This window comes from Neolamprologus multifasciatus, chromosome 9 (assembly GCF_963576455.1).
Source record: "Neolamprologus multifasciatus chromosome 9, fNeoMul1.2, whole genome shotgun sequence".
Taxonomy (NCBI): Eukaryota; Metazoa; Chordata; class Actinopteri; order Cichliformes; family Cichlidae; genus Neolamprologus; species Neolamprologus multifasciatus.
In genome coordinates this window covers 5,535,040-5,561,415 of record NC_140447.1, presented here as the reverse complement: position 1 = coordinate 5,561,415, position 26,376 = coordinate 5,535,040, and the positions used below count along the sequence as shown (strand labels likewise).

The window sequence follows — 26,376 nt, the reverse complement described above, 5'->3', positions numbered from 1 at the left end:
TTGTGGGAAGACTGGAAGAAACAGACCGGGATTCTTTTATAGATAGATCTATCTCATATATATATATATCTACGTTTTTAGAATATTTAGAATAATTTTAGATTCAGATCTTAAATTTGACAAGCATGTAAAAAGATTTCTAAGATGATCAAGGCTGATCTGAATTGTTTTAAGTTAATTCGGCACTTTAAACCCACTTCAGCAGCTCAGTTATTTATGCGTTCTATGATATTCTCTCATTTTTCATGTTGTATGACAGTTTGGACCCAAGCAGCACCATCTACACTTCAGCCTGTGGTGTCCTTATATAACCAATCTTTAAAAATAATGGATAAAAAACAATCTGTTCGGTGGCATCACTGTCACATTTTAAAGAAATATTTTATGTTTTAATCATTTGTGTTTTCTTAAATGTATAAATAGGATGGCCCCAGAGTGTCTCAATAGAAACATCCAGAGAAAAGATAGTAATCGTGTTACTAGGAGTAAGGTGAACGGCAACTGCACGATGTCATATCGCAGATCTACATTCGGTCAGTCAGCTTTTTCCATAAAGGCCTGATGTCTGTGTAACTTCCAACCAAAATCTAATTGATTACAGACATCAGATCCTTTACATTGAAGCTTAAAGTGTGGTTAAAGGGAAATGTAGTCATTTTAACTAATGGTTTTAATTTTATTTTAAATTATTGTCTATTAATTGTAATTGTATTTATGATGTAATTTGGTTTTATGAAAATGTATGTTTTATTGTAAAATGTATCTATTTAGATTGTAAGCCCAACAAGGAACAATTATTGAAAATTAGCAGTAGCTATAAACATACGTGCGTTACATCAGTTTCATGTTTGTACTTGGACGTTTAAACTGCACTGTCCCTTTTAAATATTTATATATTTATGTGTGTGTGTGTGTTTGTCTATAGATAGATACACACCCACACAAAGGTGTGATGATGACTACAGTGTGCAGGTAGTAGGTAGAGGAGCTGACAGGAACCCCTGGGTGATGGTTTTCTACTGAACCTTAATGATCTCATCAGTTGGTCGGCCTGTTCAAAGTGCTGCCACCGTCATCGTCATCAGGGTGAAACCGCGCCCCCAAAAGTCCGGAGAGTGCACGCGCACTGTTCAGGAGAGGGTGTTTTTCAGAGGTGACAGGTAGGAGCGCGTGAGTCCTCCCCAAGCGAACTGTTAGCAGTTTAACAAACATTATCAGTAAAATGTCACACATTCATCACCTGCAGTCAAACTCTAGTTAGCAGGCTGAGCGAGGCTAATAGCTTAGCTAGCTACCTGCTGCTAGCTCGGATTCGTTGTTGAACAGAGGCGATGTGGACTTAAAGTTTCATCTATAATCCACATTAATTTGGTTCTGTTCAACGGAAACAGCATTCAAAAGTTTCTGCTTTACTATGAGCGCATTTCGACTTTTACACAGAGCAAAGAACTGTTTATAATAATAATAATAAGTTGTAATAGTAGCTGTTTGGTCAGTTATACCATGTTTCATGCAAATGTGAGCGCGTGATCTTTGAGTGGTCAGGAGGGTGAGACATGATGAGCTCGTGTCACTCCTTTTAGAATACTAAGAATTTAAATTTAAATACAAAATGTTTTATGGTATAAAAATATCCTTTGTTACAAAATAGCAATAAAAACACAAGGTGTTAAAATGTTTCAATTATCCAGAGTTACTGAAACATTTTATTGCAGTTCCTGGATTTAAAAAATTCATAATAATGAAATAACAGTGTTAGAACAGATAACAGCTGATATTCTTTATGTGTGCAGGCATCAGTGAAAACTGCATTGATCATGTAGAAAAGCCCCACTTACCAAATGTACCGGTCCAGCTAGCTTTATACTGTTGTTGGAGTTTGTATTAGTTATAGGTATTTAAGAAGTTTAGTGTTATTTGTATTCACATTCAGCAGAGTGCTTTTCACACCTAGTTTTAGTTTAGTTTAACTGTAATAACCCTAATATGCTGTTGGCGTTCTCGTCCACAGACATTGCTGTTGTCCATCATCATGAATGTGTATATTGATCTCTGCCATTCACTCGGGTAAGTTCAAGTTTCCCAGCTTTCAGTTTAGAATCCAGCGTTGAGTCGTCCAAAAGCTGTGACACAATGACAGAATATCCCCACCAGGGTGAAAACATACATGAAGCCTGATTGTTTTAGTCATTTTTGGGCTAAATCATTAATGTGCGCCTGCTGTCAGCTCCAGTTTATTCCTGAAAACATCTTCAGGGAAAAGTTCTTCTAAAGTGACCCTTTAATGAGTCCTCTAGCAGAGCTGTGGTATTTGGTATGAGGGCACATGTCAGTCAGTATCCTTCACTCTGGCTTTCGCCTGGATGTAGAGGAAAGTTTACCTCGGGCCCCGCCCACTTCCCTTCACCTGTGCTGAGTTCTCCTTTAGTCACTGTTGCTCTTGTTCACTGCAGAGTTCATTATGTATATCGCTTCATTCCTGCCATTCGCTCCCTGTTATGAAACACTTCCTGGTTCTTCTTTGGACAGTTGTTTCAAAGCATGATCTAAACGAACCTTAATCTTAATAATTCATGTGGAATCAGATGAAACGAAGAACTGAACAAAAACCTGTTTCAACTGTAATTCTACTGAAGACTCTACTGTAGACTCTACTGTAGCCTCTACTGTAGATTCTACTGTAGATTCTACTGTAGACTGTACTATAGATTCTAATGTAGACTGTACTGTAGATTCTACTGTAGACTCTACTGTAGAGTCTACAGTAGAATCTACAGTAGAATCTACAGTACAGTCTACATTAGAATCTATATTACAGTCTACAGTAGAATCTACAGTAGAATGATGTAGGCGAAGAAGGCGACATCCATCACGTTTAAACTGCATAGAAACATGTTTTTAGGTTTATCAGCTGCGCTCTAAATCAGAACACAGAGAAAGGGTCAAAGTCTTTATTGCAAAGCAGCCCAGAGGATATTGTAAGAATATGCTGGGACTGTGGAGTGAGCAGAGCTCGGTGGTATATGGTCTGGTACTTTTCTACTTACGTTAGAGGGTGGTAGCTGCAGGGATAAGGTACAGGAAAGAGTTCGACTACTTATACCTACACTTATATCTATTACGGCCACTTCTGCAGGCTTCCCGGGTGGTTAGCATCTTTGCTACATGCTGCCACACGCCTCAGGAATGACCACGCCCGTCGCAAGAAGGTCTTCCGTCTTCTGCAGAGGAAACTGGTGTGTACTTTAGTAGCAACACGTAGATGTCTTTACAGTACTGCGTTCTCTGACCACAGAACAACAGCACAGTATATGCTAGTGTTTGACGGGGATCCCATATATGCACATAAGAAGAGGGGCCTGGGAATCGATCTCAGCATTGCAGAGAGTTGACTGACCCCCTTCTGTTCAAGCATGGTTGTCCACATGGACACAGAGTAAAAAAAGCCATGTCTGTCTACAATGGAAACATCTACATTCTTGAAAGAGTGACCTTTGACCTTTAGATGCAGATGTACAGCTTCTATGTTATTATTATTAGAATTCATTTTTAGTCTGACGGTCATATTGAGTAATGTTAGAAATACAATTGATTGTTTTCAAATTCAAATGTCTCCATTATTTTAACCAGACAACAGGCTGGTCTTCACAGGGGGGCAGGCTTGGGCAGGTGAGGTCCTGGAGCCTAGAACAGGTGTGCCCACAGGAGGCAGAGATAAGAGTCACTGAAACATTCACTGGATTAGTCAGTTACCAAAATAATCTTTAACTGCAGGCCTAGCTTCCAGTAAACTCCCATGTTGAGGACTTTCTCCTCACTGTGCAAAGCAAACTTGTATTGTTTGTATCTGCCCTGGTGAACTTTCTGTTTCTAGCCACTGAGCTGATGTGAACAGTGAAGGCTTCTACTACTCTACATCCACCTACCTGTGCCAGTGGCTAGGTGCTGTCACTACGATGGGTGACACCGGGGAGCCATGGCACATGTTTGTGTCTCTACTGTTTTTGTTCAGCTCATTAATGACAATAAGCAAGGTTTTCTCCCAGTGGTTACCAGTCTCCCCATAGCTTTGTGCCATCAGAAAATCTCCTGCAGACATTCATGTAGAGATGTTTCAGTCATGACAGACACTCACACTTAGTCCTCAGATATTGCAAAGCCAGGCAGGATATGTAACTATTAGAAGAAGCTGAAGGAGTCTTCTGCAGAGGACAAAGTGTGGACTTCATTTCATCATGATTCAGTTCAGGAAATGAGAGACTGAGACTGGGTGATGAGTGGTAACTGCTCACAGACTGGTCTTCTGTGTTTACAGGTGGTCCTTGTCATGAAATACTTGTATTATTCTATCATCTTTATCATATAACTCCGTCACCCCCGTCCTAGTTTTTTAACAAGGTTGGAGTGAAGGAGGGGGATCAGTGTCAGCCTACCTACGTCTACCCTAAAGAGGTGAAGATGTTGATACGGTCTGCCTTTCCAGCGGACATCTGTGACTATCCAGATCCCTGCCATGATAAGGTGAGTGTAAACCATTCTTCATCGCCTAAATGCTCTATCACCAAAGACAGGTTTGTTTCCCCCCAAAAGTTGGTTCTGTTTTCAGCACTCATCTAAGTGACGTCTTCAGTCTCAGCTGACTGCTGGTTTCCAGCCTTATAAACATCTACATTTGCATAATGACCTAAACTGGCACCACTGGGTCGTGACCAATGTTCCCTCTAAGCTGCGCGTATGCAATTGTGCACTGCTGGCACCGTATGTGTGCAAAGAAAATCTATGTAGCGCACAAAAAAAAAGTAACCTGAATTGAAATGAAAATAAATACGTTAACAATTGATTCTGTTTTGCAGTGTGAGTCAGTAAGTGAGCGGCTGCTCCAGCCAGTGATGTGATTCACATTCGTATATGCACAGCTCATCAACGTGGTTGACAGGCTATGACAGCGTCCTTAAATGCTGCTAATGTTTAGCTAACAAAGGGGTGTGGCCGATGTGGAGTGCTGCTTATGTTGAACCTTTAAAATAATGGCAGAACTAACGGGCAGTGGCACACAGTGGCCAAAGTACAAAAGAAATGCGACTTTAAGATGGAATGGCTGTCAGAATATGTGCAAACGGGAGAAAAAACTGTGAAACTGGGAGAGATTTTTTCTTTTTCGAGCGAGAAACATCTAGTCTGCAAAACATGTTGCGAAGCTAAAATCGCAAGCAAGTTTTCAGAGGGAAAAGTGTGGACAGACTGGAAGCTGGAGTACCTCAAGCGCCACATTCAACAGAAAGGTCATTTGAAAGCAGCTGGAATTGTGAGATGTACGATGGGAATGGGGATCGGTACGTTGTTGGGAGAGAGCGCCAAAGACAAGAGAAGTGGAACGAGCTGTCACTCATGAAGAAATCCAACCCGAAGAAGTTAAAGTTCTCATCGACAATATTCTACCAGCATCAAAATGAATTCTTCTCTGCTGTCGGTTCAACAAATTGACGATCACATGGCAAAGTATGTGAGTGTACCAATTCAATTAATGAAGTAGTGCAGAATGAGACAATGTGTGAAGTTAAAAATGCACCTCGGCACACCCTGATCATAGATGAGAGCACAGACATAACAGTGCACAAAATGCTGGTCCTGTATATTAAATCCAGGGAGGAAAATAACGTCAACCATAAAACTGTTTGGTGGCATCATCCAGCTGACCGCATCCACGGCTCAGGATGTTGTGCAGGAAATAACTTTTACACCAAGCATGAACTAGACATGCAGAGAATTAGTGCTGGGCGATATGGCCTAAAATTCATATCGTGATATAATTTGAAGCATGTGCGGTAACGATATATATCACGATATATTCTTTTCTTCTGTATAACGTGTGTAGTGGCGGCACTCCGTCTCTATTTCACTCTTCTGTACCACCTTTAGGAGTCAGTCCGGCAACATGCATTTGAACGCGAGCAAGTCCAGGTACTTTTCTTGCGTTAAAGATGTTTATTGGAACTTTTCATTTACATGGCAAGACTCGGTCAAAAAAACTGTGTTGCTTCCAGCTTATCCGACTCCCCAACTACGGAATTACAGTGTGCCGGAAGCCCAAAATACTAAAAAGCGCATTAGAATGTTGCACTTCTATATTCTATGCCTTTAACAAAAAAACCACTTTGAAACCAACTAGAAATCACACTCCCAACATCAAACATGCATATCTCTCCAATCATTTTACAAGTACCAATAAAATTAACCTTTAATTGGCTCTTACATCATCCGGCCCCTAATTGGTTAGGTGGGAGAACTAAACAATTACTAACTTACACATTAATCATTAAGAGCCAACCTAATTGTAATGTCCATGAACAAACATTCTTTCTCTTCATCGCTCGGATGAAGCCTCCTCCAGAAGACACAACTTGTTAACGGGTCTTTCCAGGATGTTGCTTTTAGTTTTTACTTTCAATCTTCGGACTGTTCCACTTGAGTCTGGCAACGTCTCAACCACTCTCCCCATGAGCCAGGAGTTGCGTGGAGAAGAACTGTCCACCAGCAGCACAAGATCTCCGACCATGAAGTTTCTTCTCGGTTTCAGCCACTTCTGGCGCTCTTGCAGAAGTGGAAGATATTCACGAGTCCATCTAGTCCAAAACAAATCTGCTAGATATTGAACCTGTCTCCATCTTCTTCTGGTGTATGCATCATTTTTGTTGAAGACACCTGGAGGCATGAGGGGCTGTGACTTAAGCAGCAGCAGATGGCTCGGCGTTAAAGCTTCAACGTCATTTATGTCTTCTGAGACACTTGTGAGAGGTCTGCCATTAATGATGCTTTCAATCTCACACATTATCGTATGAGGACAATCTTCATTTGGCACTTGTTCCTTCAAGAGAGCGCTGAGAATTCGATGCACTGTTCGAATTTGTCTCTCCCAAACTCCACCTTGATGTGAAGCAGCTGGGCTGTTAAAAATCCACTTTATACCTTTTGGTTGTAGGACTCTTTCTATTTTGTCGTTATCCAGTCTTTGAATGGCTTCCCTCAACTCCCTTTCCGCTGCCACAAAGTTTGTGCCATTATCTGACCTCATGATGGTAACTTGACCTCTTCTGCAGATGAAACGGCGAATCGCATTGATACAGGAGTCTGTGTCAAGACTGTCTGCAACTTCAATATGTACAGCTCTGAGAGTGAGGCAGGTAAACATGACACCATATCTTTTGACAGTACCCCGGCCCCGCTTGACATCAAATGGGCCAAAGTAGTCGACACCAGTGTTTGTAAACGGTTTGTCTGGTAGAAGACGGTCTTCAGGTAAGTCTGCCATCTTCTGCTCACCAACCCTTCCAGAAATCCTACGGCAAGTTTGACATTTGCTGATTATCTTTCTAATTGCCGAATTGGCTTGAGGAATCCAATATCTGCATCGCAATTGCGCCAGCACATAATTGCGACCGCAGTGACCAGTTCGTTGATGGATGTCTCTCAAAATGATTTCAGAGATTTTGCTGTGTTTAGAAAGAATTGCTGGTTGTTTAGCATTTTCTGGCAAGCCTGATTTATTGAGTCTGCCGCCAACTCTCAGCATCCCATCTCGAAGAACTGGGTCTAATTTGAACAGCTGGCTGCTACAACTGAGCTGTCCTCCCCTCTGTAGGATTTTGATCTCCTCTCCATGATGTTGTTTCTGGCTGAAACGAACAATTACTGATTCTGCAGCCTCAAGATCCTCCAAAGCAAGCGCTTTCTTTCCCATTGCAGATTTAAACGTCTCTATGTGCACTTGCAACTTTAACTTTTGCTTTTCAGGATCATTTTCATTCTTCTGGACTATTTTTGAGTACTGTTGTCTTTCTTCTTTTAACATCCACAGCACCTTCCTTAGCTTCATTATCCAGGCTACTGCTCTTTTCAGTTTATTCCAGTCTGAATAGTAGTCAATCACACGTTTCATTGGTTCCATGCCTTCCCCAACTTTCAGTATATTAACCGTTGCTGAAGTCTTGACTTCTGGATCATTTTGAAGGTTTTCCTTCTTTCTTACTGGCTGTTCTGGCCATTCGTTTTCATCTAGAAGATAGTTCGGCCCGTGAATCCATGAACCTCCTTCCAACAGATCTTTTGCCTTTAAGCCTCTGCTTGCTTGATCTGCAGGATTTTCTGCCGATGTCACATACTTCCATTGTGATGGCTTGGTTGCTTCTCGAATCAGTGAAACTCTATTTGCAACAAATGTTTTGAAGCGAGATGTTTCGCTATCAATGTATCTAAGCACAGTTGTGCTGTCCGTCCAGAAGACTGATTGTTGCAGAGGAACTTGAAGTTCTTGTCGCAGTAATCTGTCCATCCTCACTGAAATCACTGCTGCTGTCAGCTCAAGCCTAGGAATTGTGACTTGCTTGAGCGGAGAAACTCTTGATTTCCCAATGAGAAAGGCACAATGTCTCTTGCCTTGTCTATTTTCCATCAACAGGTAAGAGACAGTTCCATATGCGTAATCTGAAGCATCGGAAAAATGGTGCAACTGCGCAACAACAGTGCATCCGAAACCTGTAGGCTTTAGGCATCTACTCACATGGAAGTTGGAGAGGAGTACAATGTCTTCTTTCCATTTTTTCCAAATTTTTGCATGCTTTTCATTGATCTCCTTGTCCCAACCATGCTGCTCTTTACAGAGATCTTTCAACAAAAGTTTTGCAGGCAAGATGACTGGTGCTAGAAAGCCAAGAGGGTCATAAATTGAATTAATGACTGACAAAATGCCTCTTCTGGTCATTGGCTTGTCTTGCAACCTTATAGTGTAAGTGAAGGTATCTGTTTCTGTGTTCCACTGTACACCTAGAGTTCTCTCAACTGGCAAAGTGTCATGCCTAAGATCCAGATCTTTCACCTCGTTGGCTCTGTGTTCTTCAGGAATTGACATCAACACTTTTCTACTGTTACTTGTCCATTTTTTTAATGTAAACCCTCCACTGGTACACAGAGCACGAAGATCACTGACTAATTTCACTGCAGCCTCTTCTGTAGCTACACTTTTCAGACAGTCATCTACGTAGAAGTTGCACAGGACTGTCTGAACAGCTTCTGGAGATGCTTCTTCCTTGTGATCTTCTGCCGTTCTTCTTAGCGCATATGAGGCGACACTCGGTGAGGAAGTAGCTCCGAAGAGGTGCACCATCATCCTATATTCCTTCATGGGCTCATCCAGCTTGCCATCTGGCCACCAGAGAAAACGAAGAAGATCAGCATCCTTTTCTGGTACATTGACTTGGTAAAACATTGATTCAATGTCTGCCATCAGTGCTACTGGCTTTTCACGGAATCTTAAAAGAACACCCACCAGTGTGTTAGTCAGATCCGGTCCCTGCAGTAACTCCTTGTTTAGAGACATATCCTGGTATGAAGCCGTACAGTCGAACACGACTCGCAACTTTCTCTTCTTCGGGTGATACACCCCATGGTGTGGTATATAGAACACTCTGTTGTCGTCACGGCTCAACTGGTGGTCTGGCACTGGAACTGCATAGCCCTTGGTGATGATGTTTTCCATGAAGCACTTATAATCTTCAAAAAACTGAGGATTCTTCTTAAACTTCCTGAACAAACATGCTATCCGCTGCTCCGCAACACAACGGTTGTTTGGCATTTGAAGATTCTCATTCTTAAGTGGCAATCCAATGTTATAGTGTCCATTTTCGAAGATTGTTGTCTTTTCTACTGCTCGTAGAAACTGTTTGTCTTCCTGTGACATTTCCTCTTTGTCATCATAATTACGTTCTGAAAAATCGATGTTATACTGTTGGACCAGTAGCTTCTCAACTTCCACTAAGGAGATTCGGTTTACTGAGAAATGTGGTTCTTTGTTTTCTGAGTCATTTAGTTCTTTTCTCATGGGTCCATTCACCACCCAACCAATGGTGGTCTTCACTGCATAAGGACCTCCATTTTGTCCATTAATGATACGCCATGGCTCCATTGCCTTTGCACAGTTGGCTCCTATAAGCAGGTCTACATTAGCCTCTATCTCTGGTAGCCTCACTTCATGTAGATAAGGCCACTTCTGGATGTCTGACTGCTTGGGTATGTTTCCGCTACTCACAGGTATACTAGTGTGAGTGAACACCTTGGGTAAGTCAACGAACTTGGAATCTTCCAACCCACACACTTCCAAGTCTGATATAACAAAACTGTTCATGAGTTTCTGTTCTCCTGGTTTTTCTTGACTCATGGTACTTAGAAGTATCCGTGTAGGCTTTCCTTTAACATTCAGTTTCCTTTGTAGATCTTCCGTGCAGAATGTTGCCGTGCTTCCCGGGTCCAAAAAGGCATATGTCTCTATATATTTATCACTCATTTTAGATTTGATCTTGACTGGTACTATAGAGAGCACACACTCCTCTTCTCCGGCCCCTGTAAGCCCACAAGTCTCTTGACTGACAGGAACTTGAGCACAAGGTGCCTCATTACCATCAGTAACATCCTTCCTTTCTGTTTCCACAGAGCTTTCTTTTTTCCCCATGTGCAGAATGTCTGGGTGCTTTAGTGAACACTCTTTACATTCCATTCTGCGCTTGCAGAACTTGCTGAGATGCCCATAAACCAAACATCCAAAACAGAGTCCCTTTGACTTCAAGAAATCCACACGTTCTTTGTGTGGTTGATTCTTAATCTTGCCACAAGAAGCAAGAGTGTGAGGCTGCTGACAATACAAACATGGCTTCTCAAAGGCACTCGCTGTCTTGATTGAATTTTCAGTTTTAACGTTTGTTTCTTGTAGTCTTTTGTTATTGGCGGAAATGTTGGTGGCAAAACTGCTTCCTCGAAACTCCTTCTTTGCTGGATATTTTTCCCTTTGGTCAGTCTTTCCACTTGTCACTGCACGGTTGTCTGGGATATTACCAAAGAGTGGATCCATAGCTATTTTAGCCTGGCGGTCTATAAAGTTCACCAAATCTGCAAATCTTGCTCTTTTGCCCCTCTTTTCTTGGAGTTCAAATGCTTCTACACGCCAACGTTCTCTGGTTTTGTAGGGCAGCTTGGATATCACTGTGCGTAGATTGGTGGGATTATCCATCTCTTCCAAAAATTCAACATCCTCCATGGTGTTGCGACATCCAGTCAGGAACATAGCATAAGCATTTAATGCCTTTGCATCGTCATTTTTCACTTGCGGCCATTTGAGTGCTTTCTCAATGAACGCGCTTGCGATCCTTAGCTCATCTCCATAGTGCTTATGTAGCAACCGTCTGGCCTCGCGGTAACCTTTGCTAGGAGTCATGTGTACACAACTGCGAATTAGCTCCTGTGGTTCGCCAGCAGTGAACTGTTCCAAAAAATACAGCTTATCTTGGTTGTTATCAGTCTTTTGCTCTACTGCATGTTCGAAGGCTCTTATGAAGGCCTTATACTGTAGTGCATCACCTTTAAAAACAGGAATGTCCTTCGATGGCAACTGAGCCAGCTGCTGCTGTTTCACAAGTAACTCAGTGATTACATTCTGTTTCTGCATGACTGACAATAGATCATCACTTCTGTTAACGTGAGCATTAAGCCCATGAGTGGAGACTGGATGAGACAGTTGTGGTACCTGTGAGTTTTGCACTTGTGAATTAGCGTGACTACTCACATCAGCTTGTTGTGGGAGCATTATGCCAACTCTTTCCTTTTTAACTCCTCGACCTTGCGATCCTTGTATTGACACATAACTGCTCAGACCATCTTCAGATCTTTCATATTCTTTGAGCACCTTTAATTTTGCTTGACTTTCTGCTAATGCAGTCTCCAACTCTAACTCTTCCTTTTCCGCTTTGACTCTTGCTGTTTCAAGCTCAAGATGTTGCCTAATCCTGGCCAACTCCAACTCAAGTTCTTGCTTTTTCTTCAATGCTGCGGCTCGTTCCAGCAAGGCTGCGTGTTCTGCCTCCTGTTTAGCACGAGTGGAGGAAACTCTAGATGTTGTAGATGCTCGGCTGATTTGAGACCCACGCGAGCTATGAACTGCATCCTTCCATCCGAGCGCCATGCACCCGATCCTCCACATGTCGGTGAAGCGAGTTTTTTTGACTTATGTAGTGGCGGCACTCCGTCTCTATTTCACTCTTCTGTACCACCTTTAGGAGTCAGTCCAGCAACATGCATTTGAACGCGAGCAAGTCCAGGTACTTTTCTTGCGTTAAAGATGTTTATTGGAACTTTTCATTTACATGGCAAGACTCGGTCAAAAAAACTGTGTTGCTTCCAGCTTATCCGACTCCCCAACTACGGAATTACAGTGTGCCGGAAGCCCAAAATACTAAAAAGCGCATTAGAATGTTGCACTTCTATATTCTATGCCTTTAACAAAAAAAACACTTTGAAACCAACTAGAAATCACACTCCCAACATCAAACATGCATATCTCTCCAATCATTTTACAAGTACCAATAAAATTAACCTTTAATTGGCTCTTACAACGTGTTTTCCACACTTAAAATCCTTTAATTTTCTCAAAAATCGAGAGTGTGCCTTATGTATGAATTCTGGTTGTGCTTACTGACCTCGAACCGATTTTGGCAGAAATCTTTTAAAAATGTTTTAGTACAACTTTGGTAAGCCGCACTGCTTGATGGATCATCAGAGCATTACGGCTGCCGTAGTGAGGAGCTTCACGGAGTAATCTGGGTCCTAAACTCCGTCAGATTCAGGTCCCAAAGTCAAACGAACACTGAGAGTTAAAAACGGTCTAAATTCTTTCATCTTTAATTAAATCATCAGCGTTGCTGCTTTATCGGGTGTAACAATTAAGTTTAACATCCATGAAAACAGAAGTTATTAAATTTAACGGAGTTAGAAGTTAACAGGAAGTTAGCTCGCTAGTTTCCACCTAAACATTTCATACCATGTTCTGACTGAGAGATTTTTGAAACTAATTCAAACGTACAGCTCTGCTACCACTTCCAACATAAATGAAGACAGAAAACTAAACAGCAGTGGCGTTTGCAGGGTTACTGAAGTTGGACTAGCTGGTATATAATGTTGTGCTACGTGATTGCTAGCAACTATGTTAGCATAACATTAGCACAGTGAAGCTGGAGGATGAACGCCAACTTTTTTTCCACTCGATAAAAGTTAACGTGAGGGATTCTGGTGGTCAGGGACAAATGCAATCGCATAGCAGGATGCTGTAAACGGGCCAAACTTCAGTCAGGAGAACAACTGAGATCATTCATCCACAATACGAGGTTAGTTATTAATATACTGCAACAACATGGGAACAGAACAGCTGTGAGAGAATTCAGCATTAATGAATCAATGTTCCGGAAGTGGAGGAAGCGCAGTTTTTGGCTTTCCCCATATTTTAAAAGTGCTTCATCTCTTTGCTGTGACTGTCGGCATAATTTGCAGATGATAATGGTTGTAGCCGCTGCGATGCTTTCGACCAAAACAGGCGCAGCTTGATGACATCATCAACATGCACTATCGCGATATAGTCAAAATCTCTATCGTTGGCCAAATTTATATCGTTTCTATCGTATATCGTTTATATCGCCCACGCCTACAGAGAATGGTGATGCTGACCTCCGATGGTGCCTCAGTAATGCGAGGAAAGCACAACAGAGTTGCAGCTTTATTAAAGTGGAAAATACCACACTTAACAACACTGTGTGGCCCATAGAGAGGACTTGGGCATTGATGATGCGTGGAAAGATGTACCTTTGATGCGTGATGTGGGAACTCTTCGTAGAACAGTTTACTCCACTTTCTCTAGATCCACTGTAAAGAGCAAAGGTTCCTGATGAGGATGCACTGTCATTCAGGCCTCTGAGTGACGATGGCTGTGGCGTCACCGAGCTGTGAATGCTGAGGAACTACACTGTGCTGGAAGAATACTGCAAGAGAGAATCCAGTGATAACACAGATCCAGTGGCAAAAGTCACAAAAAGCTAACCCATTCAAACTTCAAGGTTACTCTCACCGCTCTGGGAGATGTTTGGGTGGCACACCTGTGTCTTTCTTTTCAAAGATGCAACCTGACTGAAGGGCAAGAGCAAAGATTGAGAAGTTGCGTTCCCAAAACTTGACAGAGGAAAAGGATGTTAAGTGGAGCGACCGTGTCATAGAGGCGGTCGCTCCTCATCTGCTGATGGCAGGAATACCAGTGAGATTATTCGTGTTATTCGTAAGCTTTGTGATCACACTCGGATGCTCGTTTTCCAGAGGATGAATTAAAGGAGTGGGTCTGCATTTGACATCGAGGCATTGACCTCAGACATCAGCTCTGAGTATGGAGCAGCAGACAAAGAAGTACGAGGCCATTCTCCACCCTCCAACAGTCAGTGGAGGTCAGAAAACAGTAAATATTCTGATTTCAAGCACATAAAGAGGCACAAACTTCAACATGGGTCAATCAGCACATTCTCAGATATGGAGGCTGCAACGCTAAAATGTGAGGAGCTAAAAGACATCTCACAGCTTGTGGATATTTGTGCTTTCAAGCATCCAGTGCAGATTGCAAAAGAGGCTTTAGTTTAATGAATCGTCTCAAAACAGCATCCAGAAATCGTCTTGAGGCGGAGCATTTGGACCAGCTGATGTCATCAACCTGGACGACGTGAGGAGGACAGACGGGTAAAATAAGGTGAAATTAAGCTCTTAATCAGTTTTCTGCTCGTCTGATGTCATTTATTGAGTTTTCATTTATGGATATTGATCATTAAATGCTGTCACCAGTTTATGAGTATTAGAAATGCAAATTATCATTATATACTGTATTATGCAGACAAAGAGTGACAGGACAGTAGGACTGTCTCCCAGACCACAGGAGGACAGGAGCTTCACAGACTGGCTCACACTCATCATAACAGCTTTATAATAAAAATGTTAAGTTTTAAAATTGGAGTTTATAGTAGGCTTGATTTGGTTGGCTGTTCATGTTTTGCCATAGTTCAAATATTCATACTTCCAATAGTGTTGACATGTGCACAGGTCATTAAAAACATTTTGTAATTGTCTCTGTAAATGGGCTCAAGCTGTTAATTAAATTATTCTAACAGAAATGTAAACGCTGTAATTTGGCTCTTTTTATAAACATGTAACTCTGATGGATGCGATGCTGTCGTCACCACAGTGCACACGTCTGATGTCGCTCACAGTGGTCCAGGGGTCGCTCAGGGAGTCTGTGAGTTTGCTCACACACATGAAACATTAGAGGGAACATTGGTCGTGTTTTCATGATCAATAACATTAATGATCGTATCACCATCTGTGAAGACAGGAGGCAGCTTTAGACACAAACGGTCTGAACCTACAGCTCTGAGGTGGCGTGCTCTGCCCACTCACATCAATAGGTCACATGACATGACCCTCTGCTTATAATGACCACACCTTTTTTTCAACCCTTGGCTTGTGGTGATGAGTCATGTGATCATAGTGGCCCCGGTGTTGAAAGTAACCTGCAGTTCAAACAGCTGTGAGCTTCAGATCAGAGGTGAAGCGTCTTCAGGAAACTTCTCTTTCCAAGCTCCAGACTAGTTTTCACAAAAGTAACCTGTTCAGATCGTGAGCATCACTGATCTTAGAAATGACTAAATACATCTGGATGTTTGTGATGTACGTGTGCTGCTGTAATCCCCACTATAGTGACGTTTGCATGTGTCTCTGCAGGTGGTGTACATCACTGTGGAGGATCTGCACAAAGTTAAAATCATGTGGACGTCTCCTCATTTCCACTGTTTGAGTTTGCCCTGGAAGTTGGAGACGGAGCAGGAAGAATGTTTGTGGATGGAGGAAGATGAGTTCTGTTACGTTGCTAACATCTGTATGGTGCTGTTCAACATTAACAGCATGTTCTGCCACACAGTGTGATTGTTATATGTGCCACCGTTCTCAGGTCTGCATGTTCTGAGCTGCTCGTGTGGTTCATGGGTGACAACTGCAAGAACTGTATATAAAAGATGGACACAGCTACACTGGAGTCCTCGAGTGATTTCTGCGCTCTTTTTGAAGCTTTATTGACACCGTGTGTTATTTTCATATGTGTCATCCTGGTGAGGACGTCCCTGCTCATGTGGACGTAGCAGAGAAACTGAAAAAGCTACGTCCACATGAGCAGAATCGACTTTGTGTGATTTGGACAGAAGGTGTCGCGGCACATACTGAATCGTTGGTGCATGAAGCACAAAGAACAACACCCTGTGTCAATGCGCGCAGTAAGAACGCTCACACGACCAATACAGCTGCCGTGTGCGTGCAGTAGGAGATGCCACGCTGTGTTTATACTGAGCGGGGGAGGGGAGAGGTGCTCTTTGATTGGCTCATCGTCACCTACTACACAATGGAACCAATGAGAAAGCTTTTCTCCAGTGAGGCATGAGTTAACCCCGCCTTCTCCACTGCCACAAACCCTGTCAGGAGCGCTCTACTCAGGTTACCTGCAGCTGCTTTTTTAATCCAGCAGGTGTCACTGTTATACAGCACACTAACACAGTGTTGACACAGTGAGGGGAATGTGCCACACACTTCACCAGGAGTCAGATACCCATCACTAATGCTACAATATAAGGTAAGAAAGCTGCAGCCACACAGCATGTACACTTTTAGACCACTTTTAGGGCTCGATTGTATGCTATGTGCCTCTATTCAGACTGTTGAAATTTTATACAGTTGCTGAAATTTGTGCTTTTTCTGTTGATAGAGTGACATTGGCTTGAATGGAGAGACCTACCTCTCACTTTTCTCGTCACTACCTTTAGGCAGAGTTCCCCCACAGACACCCGTATGTTCCCATACAGCTTTTACAGTTATTATCACAAATGTCACACAAAAATCTATCAAATTCCTCCCCATTCATGGCTATTGGAGAGCTGGAGGCAGGTTAAAGTGTGAGGCACACAAAAGCTCTTGAAGCTGCCGCTGTGACCGTAGTTTTCACCCCACAGCCGTCATTTCACCCTCAAAGTGTAGCTACACTTGTCTTCTTTCTCAGAGCCTACAGGTGTACTGTATATTTTTGAAATGGAGCCCTTTGTTTCAGAGGAACGCCATCATGAGCTCAGTTTCATCCTTCCATCCTCTGCTGCTTGTCCTTTTCTGGGTCGTAGGGGGGTGGAGCCTATCCCAGCTGTCATAGGGCGAGAGGCAGGGTCCCACCCTGGACTGGTCACCAGTCTAACACATAGACAACTATTCACGCCTGTGGGCGATTTAGAGTTTCCAGTTAACTTGACCCCACTGACTGCATGACTGTGGGCTGTGGGAGGAAGCTGGAGAGAACCCACGTGAGCACGGGGAGAACAAACTCCCCACAGGAAGACGCCGGCCGGGTGGTGGAAGCGAACCGTGCTGCCCTGTAAGAAGTACATCTTTGATTATTGAATCCATTTACTTGTTTCTCTGTTTCAATAAATATTTTCAAACAAATTCAATTCAAAACTGGTTTTTGAAACGAGTCCCAAACAGTTGATTCCTGTTCATGTGGACGTGGCGTTCCTGTCAGCTGCACAAAAACAGACTGCGGCAAACCCTCAGGAAATTCAACATCGTTAAATCTTAAATAAATAAAATAATGAAAAGTAATTTATATATGAAGCTAAAATTTAATAGCAATGCAATAAAACCTTTGTCGTGCATGTCAGAAACAGCTGAGCAGCAGGCTGATGTGAGATGTCACGATCCTCGTCTGTGGATGTGGGAGTGTTTTTGTTTTCAGTAGTTACAGAGACACTGACAGTTAGCAGAGTCATTTCATTCGATACAATACAGTGGCAGTCCAACCTGGATCTTTAATACTCAGGGAGTTTTTGCTGTTCTTTATAAGTATAGCATGTGTTGAGAGTGGGCAGTGAGACTATAATAAGTAATATAAACACTAGAGCATGGACCAGTTTGCACTGAAGTGCAGACAGCTGCTTAATGCTTTCTTTATTCCAGCCCAGTTAATGTAGTCTGATGGTGCAGCTGGAGTATGGCAGACACATCGATTCAGTCACTGTTTCACATACAGAAAGAAACCGTTTACCTTTGCTGTTTATATAAAATGTTTGACGCCTTATAAACTGCAAATAAAAGGAGAAGCTGTTGTTGGCTTACTCTGTACAGCAGGGGTCCCCAACTCCAGGCCTCGAGGGCCGGTGTCCTGCAGGTTTTAGATCTCACCCTGGGCCAACACACCTGAATCACATGATTAGTTCATTAGCAGGCCTCTGGAGAACTTCAAGACATGTTGAGGAGGTCATTTAGCCGTTTGAATCGGCTGTGATGGATCACGGACACATCTAAAAACTGCAGGCCCTCGAGGCCTGGAGTTGGGGACCCCTGCTGTACAAGAAGGCTCTGTCATTTTTAACTTGGTGCTGAATATTTCTGTGCTTAATGTGGACCTGTGGTCCTGTGTACTCTGAGGACTTCTGTCAGTGTGGCACCTCTGCTGAGGCATTTTTCATTACATGACCCAGAGTGGATAATCTCTTCAGTGTTCCTACTGAGGAAAAGTGAGAGAAAGTTACCATTTACATTTGTACCACACCTTCTCCAACAGGAACCAAGCAAAATGACACATCTGCCTGTGTTTACAGATGTGAGTACAGTACAGAGTTGCAGTTCATGTAACAGAAAATGCTTAGCAGACAAATTCTAAACTTCAAGTCAAGCCACTATTTTTCAACTCATTGATGTGGAGGCTCTATGGAGAGCATCTCTGAGCAGCATTGATGACGATGAACGTGGTAAGGCCTCAGTGTTGTGCACCATCTGCAGCTGGAGAGGTTCCTCCACTAAGCCCTTAAGCTTCTTAAGACACACAGTTCCACTTAATTAGAGTAAATGAAAGACAGCATTTAAAATGTATGATTTTAGTGCAACAGCTTGGTTGGAATACTTCTGATTAATTTACGAAAGAGTTATAACCGCCATGTTTACTCCATCTGTTTGAAAGCCAACAGGCTTCTGTGGGTCTTGGCTCTAACATGTAGTTTAAAGATTAAGTGAAGAGTTAGATCACAGAGCCAAAGCTTTAACCTTCATTGGAGTTCATTGGTCCTCATTCATGAAATACTCTGATAGATGTATTTTAACCAGATTGGATGTGAATATCTTCTTCTTCATTGAAGAAAACCCTGAGCAGTGACTCTGTTGTTCCAGTAGCACTGGCAAAAAACTAACGTCTTTGAACGTGGTTGGGTTTGTCGAAGTGCATACGCAGCGCCATCACTGCTGAGGTGGGACGCAGTAAGACGGTCATTTGGAATTTCTTAAACGATCCTGAGGGTTATGGAACAAAAAAGTCAAGTGGAAGACCCAAAAAATGTCACCAGCACTGAGCTGGAGGATCCAGTTGGCTGCCCGTCGAGACACTGGACGATCCTCGACCCAAATTAAGACGTTGCTGGTGCCCACCGCAGCCCCATAACCATCAGACGGCATCTGAGACTGAAGGGGTTCAAAAACATAAAACGCTTCAAAGGCCTCGTCTCCATGAACGCCACAGAACTGACCGTTTGGACCAAACATGGGACGCTGAAAGGTGGAAGAACGTTTTATTGTGTGATGAGAACAAATGAAACCTTGATGGTCCTGATGGTTTCCAACATTACTGGCATGACAAGCAGATCCAACCTGAGATGTTTCCTGCGCCCCACAGTGGAGGGGGCGCCACAATGGTCTGGGATCTTTTTCCTTCAGTGGAACAACGGAGCTTCAGGAGGTGCAGGGGTGCTGGCTGTGTCCAGATGTTGCAGAGAGCGTCCCTCATGACTGAGGGCCCTCATCTGGGTTTTACAACAGAACAACACTGCAGTACACAATACACGCAGGACAAGGGACTTCTTCCAGGAGAATAACATCACTCTTCTGGACTTCCTGCGTGTTCCCCTGATCTAAACCCAACTGAGAGCCTTTGGGGATGGATGGAAGTTTACAAAAACGGACAACAGTTCCAGGCAGTAGATCCCCTTCATCTGTTCCCACTTGGAGAAATGTTCCCATCACCTCATGGAAACACATCGAGCATGCTGCAATACATTTTTGAAGTGATCAACAATAACGGTGGAGCTCCTCAAGACTGAGCCCATGTTTGGATCTTTAATCTCTGTTTTGGGGGGTTTACGGGGTTTTTTTTGGAGGTGTGGTCCTAAACTTATGATCAGCTGTAACAGCCTGTTTCAGTTTGTTGTTTTCAATAAACTGCATGCTCAAAAAAACGTTCTGTCTCACTCCATTTCTTCTTGTTGCATGTTGAAGCTTGACTTGGAACCTTGTTAAGATCCAAACATGCAAAATAGGATTTTTTGCCATTTTTCAAATGGTCTTAAACTTTTGATGGGGAGCATAAACCACCTGGAGCAGGGTTTGCAAACTCATTTTACATTGATCATATGTGGGTCACACAATGAAACTGCCCTTTCTGCCAGTGTTCAGAAGTTTAACAACACATTTAGTCTCTGAAAGATCTTGTATACAAAATGAAGTGCTATTTTTGTCATGGACCCGGCTCAGGAGGTCTCGGGGGGGGGGGGGGGTCCGTGAGCAGTAGGGATTATTATTATTATGATTATTATTATTTGGGGATGTGTTTTTTCTGCACTATGCTTCTGTGTTCCACTTTTATGTAGAGGCAGGGTGTGGGTGTGTACATGTGTGGCTGGAGGACAGCCACATGCAGGCCTGATGGGTGTGGCCCTGCAGGAGAACTGGCCACACCTGAAGTTCCTGCCACACACCTGTTGGTGATCAGGGCTCGTCGGGGGAGCTATTTAGGAGAGTGTTGGAGCTCCCACTGGTGTGGGATCATTAAGCTAAGACTCCAAGTCAGTGTGTAGTATTAGGAAGTGAGGATCATGTGTGCGCGCGGGTTCAGTGTTTAACGGCTGCTTCTGTTATTGTCCTGCAGGTGGAACGAGGGAGCAGAAGGGCAGCACGCACAGGGTGTGCAGAAACACAACTGCCGGGAGCTCGAGCACGGACGTCGGAGGGGAACACACACATGGGAGTCTAGGGAGCAAAGGGGATTTATTGTGCATCTGTTACCTCACTGTAAATAAACGCACTGTCTACACATAGAGCTCCGCGCCTGGGTCCTCCTTTTCCCCCCATACCCCCATGGTCTGCCAGCCAGACGTGACAATTTTAACAGAAAGAAATCTGTCAGCATGACTCTTTGGCTATAATTTTAAGAATTAAATGCGGAAAATTACAGAAATCTATGGCTTAATTACTTCTGTGTAGCATGAATGGCCATGCGGGAGGTCTTTATCAGTAGGAAAAGCTGTAAAACCTCCAAATTGCAGTTAAATTTTTTTCCTTCACATTTTCCAAAGCCATCCAGTCAGCGGGATTTAAGTCCTGCTGAACCGATTATGACCCCCGGGCCTTATGTTTGACACCCTGATCTTAGAGTGTCACACGCTGATTTGTGCCAATTTGTACTTTGAAAAGCAATTTATAGCAGACCCAACCAACAGACCTTTGTGTCTATCATGCACACTACAATCCCATGTCCTTGAGTTACGTGCAGAGATCACGAGCTTCTCTGTCTGTATTTATAGCAGGGCTTCTTAGTGTCTCTCCTTGTTATTTAGAGATCAAGGTGTACCTGCTGCTTTGAGCTGGACTAAGCTCTGGCTAATGTAGAGTAACCACACCCCTGAAACACTGCGAAACAGGAAGGGTTGCTCTTTGCACTGTCTACGGTTATCTTGCTACAAGACTTTCTGTTAATGAAATCTGTGTAAAGGAACAAAGGGGTGGAAGATCAAACAAAGACATTAACAAACACTAATTATGATCATGGACCAAGCAGAGGAGTTCAGGAGGCATCTTTGAAGATGTAGTGCTGGGAAAGAGAAGAGCTTGGACACATGTATGTAAATGCTGGAGTGTTAATGTATGTGAGCCACACCATGGGAGCTGTACTGAGCTGGTTTGCTATTCGCGTTTGTGCTCTGATGCTGCACAGCGGTGGTGCACTGAAGAAATGGAGAGTAAGTGCAACCTTTGACCTTTAACAGAATGTAGCATGTGTGAGTGTGGACTAGCCTGATGCTTCAAACAGAAATGTTTTTACAAAGTAACAATGATATGGAGACATTTCATGCTTGTGGTTCTTCAAAGAGCTGACAGTGCAGACATGTATGAACAATGTGACTGCAGACTGTTCAAAGGTAGGTCTACTGTGCAGAGAATCATAAACATTACTGTGACCTCTGTCTATCTGTAGCAGAGGCAAAGCAATATAAACAAGAAGAAGATGCATTTGATCCTGATATTTGTTAAACTGAGTGGCGGCAGACAAGATTCAAGATTATTTATTTGTCACCTGCATACGAGTACAACACACAGTGAAATATAGCCTGACATGCTCCTCGACTGTGCAAAGAAGGAGAGAAGCAGTACAACAGTCAGGTGCCTTCAGCTGCGCTAGCTATCCATAAAATGACTCTCTCCATTTTCAGATGCACTTTTTTAAACTAGCTTAGTCAGTCTGATTGATGAGTTTTCAAGATGACCTTGAGTGTTTTGAATGGTGCTTAAAACAAAAACACACTAATGTGCAAAGTTTTGCATAGCACAATGCTAGTACCTGAAATAAACAGATACACAAACAAACGAGCATATACGATATTGCACACAATTTAGCGGAATACAAAACACGATGGATGGTGGATGGATGAATGGATGGATGAAGATGGATGGATGGATGGATGAAGATGGATGGTGGATGGATGGATGGATGGTGAATGGATGGTGAATGATGGATGGATGGATGGATGGATGAAGATGGATGGATGGATGGATGGATGGATGATGAGGATGGATGGATGGATGATGGATGGATGGATGATGATGGATGGATGGATGGATGGATGAATTGATGGATGGATGGTGGATGGATGGATGGATGGATGGATGGATGGATGATGATGATGGATGGATGGATGGATGGATGGATGAATTGATGGATGGTGGATGGATGGATGGATGGATGGATGGATGGATGGTGGATGGATGGATGGATGGATGGATGGGTGGATGGATGGATGGATGGATGGATGGTGGATGGATGGATGGATGTATGGATGATGGATGGATGGATGTGGATGGATGGATGGATGGATGATGGATGGATGGATGGATGGATGGGTGGATGGATGGATGGATGGATGGATTGATGGATGGATGGATGGATGGATGGATGATGGATGGATGGATGGGTGGATGGATGGATGGATGGATGGATGGTGGAGTGGATGGATGGATGGATGGATGGTGGCTACTTTGATGAGTTAATGAATTCTTGTTTTTTGGTTTCAACTCCAGTTGGTTATTTGTACTACGCTTTCATTCCAGAGTGCAATGAGGGATTAAACTGCATAGTTTTCAATAACAAACTGGACCGGTAGTGTTTAAAATGATAGATATATGTCTGTGTGTGCTAAACTTGTTGGTTTGTTACTGAACCTCATCTTCTTTAATGTCTCCACAGCCACAGGCAGCCCCTGACGACTCACACATCCTCTCTGCAGGAATGGACTCAGAGGAGAGGGGCTTTGGTACGGTTTCCCTGAAGTGGTGTGAGCAGAGCACAGGAGATGGGCAAACATTCGAGTGTTTTGACTCCTGCTCATGGCACAGTGACATCCTGTCAGATTTTAGTGGAGATTCTGTGGACGCTTTGCTGCGACTGGAGGATGCCTACATTTTTCGACAAACAATGGGAGTCAGCGTCTGCAGTGGGCACACTAAGGCTCGACGCAGAGAATCAGTATCAGCAAAGGACAGCCACCGAGATGTCACAGAGACTTATGTCAAACCATCTACTTACAGCATGAAAAAAGGACCAGAACACTGTGTGGCACCAAATCTTCCTTTGAAACTCATCAAAAAAGACCTTTTTTCAGTTGAGATCCAACCCCATTTAAACACAGAGAAACTAAAAGAGCAGTGCAGTTTACAAACTGTTGTTACAGGCGGCACGGAGCCATGCAGTCTGCATATTCACAAGCAACACAAAACGGAGACATTTGATGAAAAGGTAAACACTTCAGACACTCAAGTAGTGAAGTTGCTTGAACAACCTGAGGACAACAGTGGGGACAGACTGAATAGAGACTAGCAAACACAGGACAGCACTGTGGAGACACAGCAGCAGCATGCACATGAAAACAAGACGCATTCACAGATTTCAGAAGAAAAGAGAAGGCATGTGGAGTAAAATTAGAAACATGTAACGCTGAGGATGTAGAAGTTCACCTGCTCAGCACTTATGTGTAAATAACAGTTCCTCTTATTCTAAACAGGGAAAACATCTACAATCAGTGTCAAATACAATGTGGAAAAATGCACAGTGAAGTCAGAACAGACTTACGTGAGTGATATAACATGCATGATAAAAACAAGAGTAATAATACCGATGCAGCAGCTCCTACCTTCAGAGACATCAGAAATATGCAAACATGTATTTCTACATCACCACACTCTCACAGCATCCAAACACCATAGAAGAACACAAAGACAGTTCATGCATCACAGAATACAAAGCTGATATATGCACCCAATCCATAATTAACTGTATTTGCACGTAAGGTGGATATTTGCTGTTCACACACTCTGTTTGAAGAGATCCCCAGCAAATAGAGAGCCACGCTTCGGTTTGTGCTACTGCACAGAGCCCCAGGCTTGGGTGCTGGGAGGACTTTGAGTGTGTAAGCACTGCAATAGAGGCAATGATCATTTTTTCCTCTATCCTTTTTCCATAGAGACCACAGCCTGCTTTCCTCCTGCCCTCTAAGGTGTCTGTAGCCCCATCAAGGTGGCTCTTCTATGTTGTGCTATACATTTATGGATGTTTGGTTTCTCCGATGTACAAGTCTAAGCACTCCTCACTGCACTGCAGAGCATACACTGTTGCTTAGTTTGCGTTTGGGAAGTTTGTCCTGGCCCGTTGTTGCCTGAGTGTGTGGCTGGGTCTGATGTGCTCTGTTTTTCACTGGAGGAAAAGTGCTTGTGTTACTCCCTTCTTCAAGTTCAAAGTTGCTCACCGAGTGGCAAGGACCCTTTGTGGTCACATGGTGAGTGGGCAACGTCATGGAGAGAGGCTGAAACTGCACCTCTGGTGAGCCTGGTTAAGGAGATATATGAGCTGGGGCCGGAGGTGCCAAACACTGCTGCCTGCCTCCGTTGTAATAACCATTTTACACAGGCCCAGAGAGCAGGTGTTGCTGCACTGCAACAGTCGTTTGTATGAGCACATTGAGTGTTGCAAACACTGACTGGGGTTAGAAGTGGAGCTGAAACCCAGCTCACAGTGTTGGATCCGCTGCCTGCGTATTGTAGGATCTACCTTACTGTCAGGGCTCGGCCGTCACAGGCGAGTGACTGATGTTGCATAGTTCTTTAACTAATGATCTAAGGCGCTTGGACAGAAAGCAACTGGACTTCTTTAAGTTTCTTGAAGATGTGCTTTCTTCCATTTGTGCAACACTTTCTTTCCCGAGGTGGCCAAAGTGCTTGCACAAAGGGGGTCATATGATTGTCTTTGTATTATTGTAGGGTCTTTAGCTTTCAACATAAAGGGCCTTGAGACAGCTGTTGTTATGATTTGTGCTATATAAATAAAATTGAATTGAATTTAACTCGGGAGCCCACAACGCATCCATGTTTCATCTGTTGTATTATAAATATGTGATGGGGAGGCAGAGGTCTGGTGTGCAAATCTGATCGGGTGAAGCTGCTTCTGTTTTGTAAAGAGATGTCTGCTGTAGTCATTTTCTGACAGTCTTTACTTGTACAACACCTAAAACCAAGGCAGTGGAAAGTGAGACTACAACAAAGACACTATTCAAATACTCATGCAGGTGGGAAAGGCTTCTGAGGTTGTGTACTGGCTGCAAAGCAGTGATAGAAAATGTCTTTGAAACACTTTAATAGTGAAAAGAATCATTTCATGACCCGGGATGACATATGCAAAGAAAAGAGAATTGGTCCAAGCATTAAACCCTGAGGGACTCCATAATTATCAGCCCCCTTATGAAAATGATGCATTTCTGAAGTGTTTCCTAAGCACTGTTAAACAGAGTCACGAGTTTTTCACATAACTTTTGCAAAAATCTTAGTTTTATTTTGGATGTTTACATTACACACGCACACACACATGCAATGAATTGACTGTTTTTTCATGCCAATATATCACAAACACATGTATACAAATGAAGACCATGATAGTGTGCATGCAAGAAGTAGCAGGAGCCCTAAAAAGTAGTCATCAAGATCCACTTATTTCCAAAGTGGATATTTTTTAAACAAAAAGAATAAATTTATTTCACAAAAATGCCCAAACTGACGGGCCCTCCTGATGATAGCACTCAGTTGTGTCCTTTGGTGGGATTCAAGCTGGGACCAGTCGATAAGCTTCACTGTGGTCTT

The 26,376-nt window shown here is 43.1% G+C and overlaps 3 protein-coding genes across 4 annotated transcripts in view; all 3 read left to right on the top strand.

The window, feature by feature from the left end:
• Positions 1-26,376, top strand: part of LOC146510881 (metalloreductase STEAP2-like) — a 116,646-nt gene that overhangs the window by 27,817 nt on the left and 62,453 nt on the right.
• On the top strand, positions 60-20,454 carry LOC146510883 (uncharacterized). Of its 2 annotated transcripts, XM_085172721.1 has the most exons (5): positions 60-1,160; positions 2,012-2,067; positions 3,137-3,236; positions 4,387-4,521; positions 15,625-20,454. In XM_085172721.1, exons 2-5 carry the CDS (start codon positions 2,033-2,035, stop codon positions 15,823-15,825), a joined length of 471 nt encoding a protein of 156 aa, XP_085028847.1. In that variant the 5' UTR covers positions 60-1,160; positions 2,012-2,032; the 3' UTR covers positions 15,826-20,454. The 2 variants fall into 2 exon arrangements, with proteins under 2 accessions (XP_085028847.1, XP_085028848.1); XM_085172722.1 differs by having other exon boundaries at positions 60-2,067.
• The window catches only part of LOC146510882 (uncharacterized), a 6,395-nt gene continuing 1,193 nt past the window's right edge, over positions 21,175-26,376 (top strand). Inside the window, exons 1-2 of the mRNA XM_085172100.1 lie at positions 21,175-21,935; positions 23,438-23,986. Of these exons, the coding sequence (XP_085028226.1) occupies positions 21,813-21,935; positions 23,438-23,986 (672 nt within the window). The 5' untranslated portion in view covers positions 21,175-21,812. The remainder of the gene's footprint in view (positions 21,936-23,437; positions 23,987-26,376) is intronic.